The 11059-nt window shown below is 37.6% G+C and overlaps 1 protein-coding gene across 7 annotated transcripts in view; it reads left to right on the forward strand.

The window, feature by feature from the left end:
• INCENP (inner centromere protein) overlaps positions 1-5134 on the forward strand; it is a 29406-nt gene extending 24272 nt beyond the window's left edge. For all 7 annotated transcript variants that reach the window (XM_087950656.1, XM_087950661.1, XM_087950658.1 and 4 more), the window contains exons 13-18: positions 997-1119; positions 1746-1918; positions 2110-2224; positions 2344-2442; positions 3553-3703; positions 4811-5134. In XM_087950656.1, the coding sequence (XP_087806782.1) occupies positions 997-1119; positions 1746-1918; positions 2110-2224; positions 2344-2442; positions 3553-3703; positions 4811-5016 (867 nt within the window). In that variant the 3' untranslated portion in view covers positions 5017-5134. The remainder of the gene's footprint in view (positions 1-996; positions 1120-1745; positions 1919-2109; positions 2225-2343; positions 2443-3552; positions 3704-4810) is intronic.
• The last annotated feature ends 5925 nt before the right edge of the window (positions 5135-11059 follow it).

The raw sequence follows: 11059 nt of genomic DNA on the forward strand, positions 1-11059 counted from the left end.
CAATAAGGTAATAAATGATAATGCAAAAAAGCCAAAAGAATAAAACTAAACCTTAGAAAGAAGAAAACAGTAATAAAAACAGAAACAACATATACATATTAGAACAATGAAATATGATCATAATCTACTTTTAAATAACAAATTGAACCTTGGCCACACCAGAACCATATTTATCAGATTTCTCACAGCATTGATGGAAAGTAAATTCTGTAGCAGGAGTGTCAAACTCAAGGCCCGGGGGCTGGATCTGGCACAGTGCAGGTGCTTAGATCTGGCCCACAGGGCCGCCCTGGAAATAGGGAAAGACTGGCTCACAGGGTTGCAGGAGACTGTCCCAGCCAAAAACAGAGCTCGAGAGCCCGTTTTCTCTGGCAGAGCACTTGGGCCACCACAGGCAAACCCCACCACCACCATGAGTGACATCATGCTGACCACGTCTACCCTGGCCTCCCAAGGTCAAACAACCCTGATGTGGCCCTCAATGAAATCGCGTTTGGCACCCTTGATCTCTAGAAACTTTTAGCTCAGATACAGCAGAACATCTGAGCTACTGCTGTTCCCATGTAGGATAGATTCATGTTATTCATACTTCACTCAGTTCCAAATTTTTCAGAATATAATTCTACATCACATTCATGTTTTGGACTTAGTTCTTTTCTAAGCCGCTGCTGTAGAACTCTAGAATCTCTCTTCCATGTATAGATCATAAGACCTTTTTATGATTCTTACTTCTCTACTTACTCCAACACTTTCCTACCAAGGTGTTAGAATCATTTTCTAATAATCTGAGGTGAGGAATACATGAAAACTGTAGAAAAACAAAGCATCCTCTTCCCCCATTTTTTCTCAAAGCTGGAAACAAAACTCCCTTCTAGGTGTACACTGCAGCCCTCCTTGATGGAAATACTGCCTGCCCAGTTGGCATAATGTATTATCTGCTCACTATATGTTTTGAACAGAATATGTTCTATGTACCAGGCAAGTTGTGTATTTTAGGTCCGAGAGGAAAAAATTGCAGAAGGCAAAATTAAGAAAAGGGCAATGGCTAAGAAGCTGGAAGAACTTGAAGCCCGGCGCAAGCAAGAGGAAGATGCCCGCAAACAGAGAGCACTGCAATTGGTAAAGTAGAGGTTTGATGGGCAAAAGCAGGGCAGTGGTGGACCTAGGAGACTGAAGAAGGGGAAATGAATACATTCCTATTTATTATTGATACAATTCTTTTAATTTCTGCTGATTTTGGGTGGTCTTTAGATTAACCAGATTAAATATGTTTATATCATGAGCATCAAGGAAAACCTGGGTTATAAAACAGATCTCATCCAATGCAGATTTGAATCAGTCCAAAATCATAGCAATGGGGAAAGCACTTGGATAAGTGCTTTTGCCTCAATAGCACCCACATTAGTACAGTGGTTGCAAAAATGCACTAGGAAGATCAAGTTCAATTAAGACTTTCTTCCTATATAGAACTTTTTTCTGAGAAACTGTTCACATAGTAAAGATAAACTTCAAAATGTCACTGTGTATAATTGGAAGAATTTTTTAGCTTCTTTTTTTTTCTTTACAATCTTGCATATTGAGAATTGAGTAGGAAAAAACCCAGGATGCTTCAGGTTCACAATCTCATATGAGATTATGGAAGAGATGTCGCTAGTGTCATGTATGACTTCCCCCTGCCCCCGTTGACTCCTCTGATTTTCAGATGGACAGGCTTTCAGTTGGAAAATAACAAGATCTTTTCCTAGGAGGAGGAAGAACGTAGACATAAGGAATTGATGCAGAAGAAAAGAGAGGAGGAACAAGAAAGAGCAAGAAAGATTGCAGAACAACACCAGGCTGAGCTGGAAAGAGAAAAAGAGCTGTCTGCTAAGAGAGAACTGGAGAAGAAGCAAGAGCAGGAAAAGATCCAGGCACAGCGGTAAGAACAGAGTAGCTGAGCATCCTTCCATGAATTCTCATAAAAGTAGGCATGGGAAAGGTTCTGAGATGCCCAAATATATGATTAAGGTACCCGACAGCATAGCTAGGACTGCCATAGGGTTCGAGTTAATGGTGAAAAGATTGATTGCTTTTCTCTTCAGGTGGTAAATGTAGCATGTTTGCTTGCAGGAAGCATGAACAGCAAGAAAAAGAAAAGGCTGTCCGCTTGCAGAGAGAGGTTTTACAGGCAGCTAAAGAAAAAGAGAGGCTCGGGAAAGAAATGGAAGAAAAAGAGCGGACGTTGGTAAGGGACTACTCCACCTCTCTGAATGTCTTCTGTTATGTTTGCCCTCCATCCATCTCATCTGTATCCTGTTGAGCAACAGCAATGACCTTTCTCAATGTTGTATGGTATCTTTTTAGCAGGAACAACCGAAGCAAGAAGAGGAACTATTGAAAACAACTTCAGAGGCTCAGGCAAAGGTTGCTAATAAGCAACTGAATGCAACCATGAATATTGAGGTAACCTCAGAACTACCCTGAATAATTAGCAAAAAATAACAATAACCCTAAATATATGGTCTTAAATATTATATTGGAAAGCAGGCTACTTCTACCAGTCTTAAGATTTGTGAATATTGTGAACCGTGAATATTGAGGTAACCTCAGAACTACCCTGAATAATTAGCAAAAAGTAACAATAACCCTAAACATATGGTCTTAAATATTATATTGGAAAACAGGCTACCTCTACTAGTCTTAGGATTTAAAATATAGAACAATTTTTAGTAATGCCAATAAAGTAGAATTCCAACTTTTCAGTTGTTGAATAGATACATCTCTTTGTATACACCTTCTGCTGGAAATTGTAGCTTGGCGGCATCTGGAGTCAGTCACTTTTTATTAGTATTTGTATTTAAAAGGTATAGCTGCCCATCTTATAACAAACTGAGTGGCTCCCAATTAATTATTCTACAATAAACACAATCTGACACTGAATAAATCAGAATAAAATAGCCTTGGTCCTAAAAACAACAAATAAAAATGTTGGCCTATTTTATTGCTCTATGTCATTTTAATATCAAATCTGCTTCTCCCATCACTCCTCCCTCTGTGTATGTGTTGTGTTGGGGGGGGGGATTTTTTAGTGTGTCTGTCTGTCTGTCGCTCTGAGACATCCTTTCACAGATTTGGAGAAACTTGAAAGTATCAGTAGTTAAAATCTAAGGAAAGAAAATAAACTTGCTAGAAAGAAATATATGGATCTATACGTTGGTTTTTTTTTAAAAAAAAAATCCTGCTTCCTAGAGCTTATTGTTGGGAAATTAGACTATTTTAATTTTTTTTTCTTGAAATAGAAAGGGACTTCAGATCTTTGGGTTATGCTTTACCACAAATGTCCAAAACTGCTTAAAAGGAAGGGAGGATGCAGCTCAGACAATTAGGACTTACTGCTGTAATTGTTGGAAGAACTAGAGAGTTTATTTGGGAATGAGGATGAGTAAGTTATGTGGGTTACTCTTCTGCAAAACAGTGGGAAACTACTAGCAGATATCGTCTAGCATGTGCTGCAACTTTTAGTAATTCCAGGTTCCAGTGACTTGATTTTGCTGCTGACATTCTTTTTTCTAGAACTCACCTATCTATAATTCATATCCAATGACACCTCAAGGCCCCAAACAACCCAAGATTGATCTAAATGATTATGGAATGGATTTGAACAGTGATGATTCAACGGATGATGAGAGTCAGCCCCGCAAAACCATCCCTGCTTGGGCTTCTGGTACGTTGAAACCCATCTGTGTTCTTTGAATCACATTATAGCTAAGCACTCGCTTAGATCGCCTTAATCCAGTGTTCAGATGTGTGGAAAGTGCAGCTTCTAGAATTGCTAAGAATTCACAGAGACAAAATAGTAACATGCGAAGAGGGTGCTAGGTTGTGGAAGGTTTCCCAGTATTTTATGGAAACTGTTATCACAGAATATGGTAGTTCACCTTTGTATTTAAAAGTGGGAGACAGGTTTACAGAAAACATCTTTATCCTGCATTAGTTTTGAGTGCTGAACAGAACATCTGTGCTCAGAAGCTGTGTAAGAAGCCATTAGTACTTTGGGAGAGAATGAGATGCTGGGCTAGATATAACCCACTGTAACTTTCGGTAGTCTAATAAGATTTTCAAACATCTTCTAAACATGCTTGCTTAAAAACAAATCAGAGTTTAATGCAACATGGAACTGTATTTTTTCTAAAGATCTGGGCTACTAAAAATGTGAAAATTCTGTGTAATGTGACAGTGTGGTATTCATGATGTATTTGAAAACCTGACATAGTCTTTTAAATGTGGTGGTTTACCAGTTGGTCTTTTTGCACACTTTGTGAATATATTTTAAAAATGTGCTAGGAAGCAGAATTTCTTTTTCCTGCTGGTTTAATAATGGTGACTTTTTATTTTTAATATAGAAAAAATACTTTATAGAAATAGCATAAATATATTTCAAATAATTTACAATTACATTCTATATAGGATGTTCATCTCTCTTATGGGCCAAATCTGTTAAGTATATTTTGACAGGTAGATTTCACTGCTTCTAGCAGGAATCTATAATGGTCCAAAAATATTTCAGGAAGGAAATGCTTTGTTAACAAAATCAAGATCAATTCTAATTTCAGGGTTGTTGTTGTTTTTTTTTTCATTTTAAAATGTTCGTAATTGTTGCTACTGTCTTTTGTATGTATTTGAATTATGAGGAAAGAAGACCATTTCCTCTGTGAGATTGGGGGAAATGTATCTGGGAATCTTGGGAATCCTTGCTGTGCATTTTAAGAACTGAAACCTCACAATACAAACCATCGATGGCAGTCAATATGTTGATTCTTCCCTCCCTTAGGAAATCAACTAGGCCAAGCAATCATGCATCAATATTATAACCCACCAAACACCCAAGCACTCTTTGGAGTAGTGAAGAGTCCCAAGTTGGAAGAAATCTTCGATAAGAGCAAGCCACGTTATTTCAAGCGCACAAGCTCCGCAGTGTGGAATTCCCCACCTTTCCAAGGGGGCAAATCTCTGTCTTCTGCCTTCAAGAGGTTCTGATGCCTGTTCAGTCTAATGTGTTTCTGGTTATGTTTGTCAAAGGAGAACATGAGTTGCTTTTTAATAGTGTTGTACACTCTTTCTTTTATCCATTTTAATAAATATTATACTCCTATAATGAAGTTGCTGTCTCTACTCATAGTGCCTAAGTGACCTAGGATTAACAAAAGTATTGTAATGATCCAACTGTTATATATGACAGCTATTGGAAATCTTTGTGCAGAGTAAGGGAGTTGACCTTGATAGAAATATAACAACCTTTACCTAGGCAAAGAGGGTTTAAACATTATTTAAGTCCTGGAAAACAAGATAATATTTAGAAGCAGCTGAGTCAAATGTTTGCTTGATTCAACTGAGGTATAAGAAGAAGGGTGGGCGATACAGTACAATCAGACATGCAAGATTCTGTTTCTATATCCTACCTCAATAAAGTATATTATTTTCTAGTCTATTCTGTCCAGTAGGTTTGACATGTAGGACCAAGAATAAGGACATGTCTCCCCTTGGCATTGAATGACTAGGTAATTGCTCATTTTAACCTATCATTAGATAACTCTGAATATAAATTGGGACAGATCAAGTCCTTGAAGCGGGTAGAGGAGATAGAAATGCACCATGGAGCAGGTCTAAGGTTATCTTATATATTTTTTTATCTTTATTGTTAAACATGAAAGAGTAGGGGTCCTCAGGCTATGGCCCACTACTTGGCTATGACCTATTAACCAGGCCATGGGCGCGGAAGACCGGCACGCTCGTTATGGCACGTGCACACCAGCCCACCGTTCATGTGGCCCAGTTCCCTCCTCCAGCCAAGCCGCAACAGTAGGGACCTCTGTGATACATAATGCAACTGCTGATAAAGGGGCTTAGTTTTCAGTACAGCTGTGCATAGGATTGGCTGCTATTAATCTCTAGTATCCTTAATAAATTGCATCAGTCTTTTGATTACTTTATCCCATAATATATTTGTCTCGGCAAAGTTGCCCCTCTTCCACCCTCATTCTAAGGCACAAGCCATAGTTACAAATAAAAAATGTGTTTCATGCAACAAGTTTCATTTTTAGGCCATACAATTATGGGCTAACACAATGCATGAATTCTGCCATTTGAATTGTTCTGGAATGGTTCTGCAAAACACCATCTGATAATTTTGAGGAAAAAAATATCAGCCAGTAGAGCAATATTTTGCACTGTTATGACATATCACTAAACAGTAAGCAGTTTGTTTTTAGAAACAAATACACTTATCAGCCTTTTTATTGTATAGAAAATATATGGTCATATCTCATGATTATACATAGTAGGAACTTGGTGTAAAATTGGATTTATGTATTTTGTTCCATTTTTTTTAATATCCAGGAGAAATACGCTCAGAAACCACCTAAATTCAGGTTTATCTGATCCAGAGTTATAGTGATTTCTCATTACTTTTGATAAAAGCTTGTTATATATGGCACTGATGCAGTTTAACAACTGTGCTGATAACTGGCAGCAGCCAAAATCATCCCAAAGCAGGTTGAAGTATTTGTTAGGGAGGGAGAGGCTGGGGAGTAATGTTTGCAGGGACCCTATTGTGAGGGTTTGGTGGGGAGGGTGGGGTTGCTCTTTTAGTCCGGGCTGTTATGTCTTGTTTCATGGTTTGTAAACTTTAAACATTTAAGGATACTTAAACTGTTTAAATTAAAGATGTAAGTTTTTTGGAGTTTATGGGCAACCGTAATAAATGTAATACATAATAAAATAGTAAATTTTCCAGTACCTTGGCTCTAATTGGAAGAATTATCAGCTGAGAGAAAAAATATGCGAGAACCCTATTGGGTAGTACACCCTAGCAACTGGAGTTCAGTCTGAATAGTAAACACAGTCCTACAACATTGTCCAGAAATGTACCTGCTACAATGGATATAAAGCCTAGATTGAAACTGCATTGTTGTCCATTTCTGTAATTAGAATGGCTTCTGACTTTTCTTCCCTAGTGGATTGCAGTCTTGATCAGAACAAAAAATCTACATGAACTCAATTGATATTCCCACCTCTATTGTGCATAGCGCTACTGTAGATTAATTAGTTGACTTCTAAAACTGCCCATTCTATAAAAACAGGATGGCTTAAATGGCATTAAAACTGATAAAACCCAAATGTGAAAGGAATTGAGCAGAAGAAACCCTAAATCAGATCTATTAACCTTAACTCTAGTGATTAGCAAAATTGTAGTGTCTAGAGCAGGGCGGTCAAACTCCCAGTCTGCAGGCCGGATGTGTCACGTGCTGGCCATGCCCGGTTTAGTGAAGAGGGGAAAAGGTCCCGATATGTCAACGTGACGATGCCGTGACAATGTTTGACACCCCTGGTCTAGAGACAATGAAAAGAGCCAAGTCTTATGTACCTTGCCCCAAGCCAGTAGGTTTGAGATATATAAACTTTGGGGGATCCCCAATAGCAGTACCTCACTTAAACAACTTTTCCATCCTATTATGTCCTGGGCTGGGTATACCTTTCCAGTTTTCTATTGGAGAAAGGTGTAGGGGACGTTGGAACCTGGTCCAAAGACTTGAGCCAGGTTTATATGCATGCTGTCTGGTGCAGCAGTATAGATGCTCAGTCCATGATGGAGAAAATGCTGAGTTATTGATCATGTTCCTTCAATCCACAAGAACCATTTCAGAATTAAGTGTACCAATGGCAGGCATTTGTCACTCATTAGTAAAATGCAGAAACACTAGACAATTGATTTAATAAAATAGGAAGTGTTCAAGACCCAGTCAGTGTGAAACAATAGCAGCACACACAGATTCCATAAATGAATTGATTAATTGCTGATTCACATTTCTAAAATGGATTATTTTTCAACTCCTGATGTTCGTAGTCAGCATCTTGCATTAGCTTGTTCCAAAAGCCAGAATTCTGCAAAAGGTTCAGCATGCAGCCAGCACTGCTTCCTGTAATAAAAGAAAGATTATGCAGGATATTGAAGGGGAAAGAAAGAGAAAATTGACTGTAATTCCAGGCATGTTTTAGAAGCAAATGCCACTAGGTTCCATAGGGCTGATGCCTTATATAAATATTGGGAGGGGGGATGAGAGGGTTAGGTTTTTTTAAAAAAAAATATTGTTCATCACCTGCCCTGGAGCCTTGAGGAATAGGTGGCATACAAATATAGTAGGTACGTAGGTAAGTAAATTATTTGTAAATCATAAAAATCTCTACATTTGTCTACTCCAAAATAAACCTGTTTGACTTCAACCTGATTTACCTAGCCTGATCTCAGAATTTAAGCAGTGTCAGTCTTGGTTAGTATTTGAAAGGGGGAAACCATTGGGGAATTCAAAAGGCATTGGATAGATTGATAAGTCACAACAAATTCCAAACTCAACTATACAGTAACTGTAGCACTGCTAAGAAAACTGACTATATGCTATAATTGGCGCAGTGCAACATCTTAACTATGTAACTATCTAATGAAAGCTTTGAAGTATCTGACACAACACTTATTTCCAGAGAAGATGAAAATGGAGTTGGAGATTTAAAAAATACAATGGATAATTTTATGGTGCTGGATCAATTGCATGTATTGATCAACATCACTTTGCTTAGGAAAAAATGTTATAGAAATTCTGCATCTTGTTGTAAGGGTCTAGTTCGAAAAAGGTGCAATTACCATCAGTTTATGTAAAGCTTTTTCCTGCAGTGAATAAGCATCCGCGAACTCTTATTTTCTTTACAATCTTTGTTTCCAAGTATGATGGATTATAAAGTTGCAGCTCTTGAAGCAGATCAGTCTGTGATCCTCCATATATTAAAATTAAGAATTTTTCAACTGAGCTGCACAGGTTATAAGCTAAGAAGAAATAAAATGAAAAGGAGATTAAAAGAAATACGTGGTTTTTTAAAAGTTTTTCTCAGAACTAGTGTTCTCAAAGGTAATGCAATTTGGAAGGTAATATTAAAGTTTGGTTATTATTCAACTGTTGATTTTATCATTGTCATAAATTGCTTAAGAGTTGATTAGAAGTTGTCATAAATGAAAGAACAAATGAAATTACTCAAGAAAATGGAAGAGCTTGCCTTCCTCTTGTTGATATCAGAGTGCATGGTATTAACTACTTTTACTACATTTGCAAACCTTCAGTTGAGATAAGAATGCAAAATGGTACCTTTACTGCAAAGTGGATATGAAGAATGAACTTTCAGAAATTATGTTTTCTGTATGGAATATTGGTAGACTTATTTACAATATTAATTAAAATTTATTGAGTGGAGACCTTGGTGCTCTCTGAGCTTGGTTGTTTGCATGGAGACACTTCATTACCTACATGATGTTGAGACTAGAAAGAGTGCAGAGAAGAGCAACAAAGATGATTAGGGGAGTGGAGGCTAAAACATGAACAGTTGCTGGAATTGGGTATGTCAAGTTTAATGAAAAGAAGGACTAGGGTTGACATGATAACAGTGTTCCAATATCTTAGGGGCTGCCACAAAGAAGAGGGAGTCAAGCTATTCTCCAAAGCGCCTGAGGGCAGGACAAAAAGCAATGGGTGGAAACTAATCAAGGAGAGAACTAACCTAGAACTAAGGAGAAATTTCTTGACAGAACAATTAATCAGTGGAACAACTTGCCTTCATAAGTTGTGAATGCTCCAACACTGGAAGATTTTAAGAAGAGATTGGACAACCATATGCTTGAAATGGAAGGGTTTTCTGCCTGGGCAGGGGGTTGGACTAGAAGACCTCCAAGGTCCCTTACAACTCTGTTCTAAGTCTAGTTCTGATTTTTTTAAAACATTGCACTGATGATATTACCTAGTTGGTCAATTAATAATTGCAAACAATAAAGCTCAGCACCAAGGACTCCATAGTTCAACCTTGAGCAACCTATATTTCCTTCTAGAACCTTCTGCACTATTTCTGGCCTATGTAGCACTTTGGTTTTATATAGTCTGTGATGACCCAGAGTGTAACACAAACGTAACAAAATCCAAAACGTAAATAAATGTCCTTTAATGCCTCCAACTTGGTCCCACTGTTCAATAATTTTCAGTTGGAGATAAAACGTACTCAAAAATAGTCTTCAAAAGAAAGCAATACAGTTCAAAGTTAATGAGCAGATAGAGGTGAAAATAAAAACCAAACTACAATGATTAAATTTCCACAACGGAACAGGAGAAGAATTTACCAAATTCAAGGAGATAACAAGGCACAGTCTGTTGGAAGGACGCCAACCAAGATAACTTCAGACCAAAATAAAACACGTTTTGTCTCCAGCGTTTGCAAGAACGCAGGTCCAAACTCTTATGCAGTTCTCACACCTGCAGCCCATGAAGAGGATCAAGGCTCTCTCCTCCTGAGTAGACCACATCTCTCCCTTATCCCTTATCCTTAAGAGGAATTCATATATTTTATTTAGTGAAAAATTAACTGTTTTTTGCAGGCTGTGTTCAAAACCACAAACTATCCAAACTTATTTTAGTCTTGCATTTCAATTAATCCAACAGATGTGATTAATTTCTGGTTCATGCAAACTCAGAAATCATGAGAACATATTATCTTTGGCCCAAAACCAGTCTGAGACCAGATAATTTCTTCTAAGAGCAGAGATATATCTTTGTAAATTCTAGAAATCAGAAAATACCAGGCTCTTGAGGGTGTACCCTATTCATATTTTTTTCAGTCTTGATTCCAAAGCATTTTTAGGACAAAAATTGTGCTTGTAATAAAAATTCTAATAAATTCTGCAATGCATATTATTATGATGCCATTTTCTAAGACAAACTAAAGCCATTGATGGTATCTTTTCCCCACAGCTTTTGAACAGAACAAGCAAAAGTTGCTTGATGGGTTTGACCTTTGATTCTGTCAGTAAAAATAGTCTATGAAACCCAAAACATCAGCTGATTTGCTATTCAGTGCTGGAGGAAAGTCACTCCTCCTGGTTCCTACATAAATTATGGATGCTGCTGAGGTTAAAAACAAGTTGTACTACATCCAGTAGGTATCCTTCCTTGAAACTATGAAGTCAAATCATGTCTTTTTGTTCCTCATCTTG

Source organism: Notechis scutatus, chromosome 1 (genome assembly GCF_049901735.1).
Source record: "Notechis scutatus isolate UNSWTSFEM ecotype Mainland chromosome 1, rNotScu1.2, whole genome shotgun sequence".
In the NCBI taxonomy this organism is placed as follows: Eukaryota; Metazoa; Chordata; class Lepidosauria; order Squamata; family Elapidae; genus Notechis; species Notechis scutatus.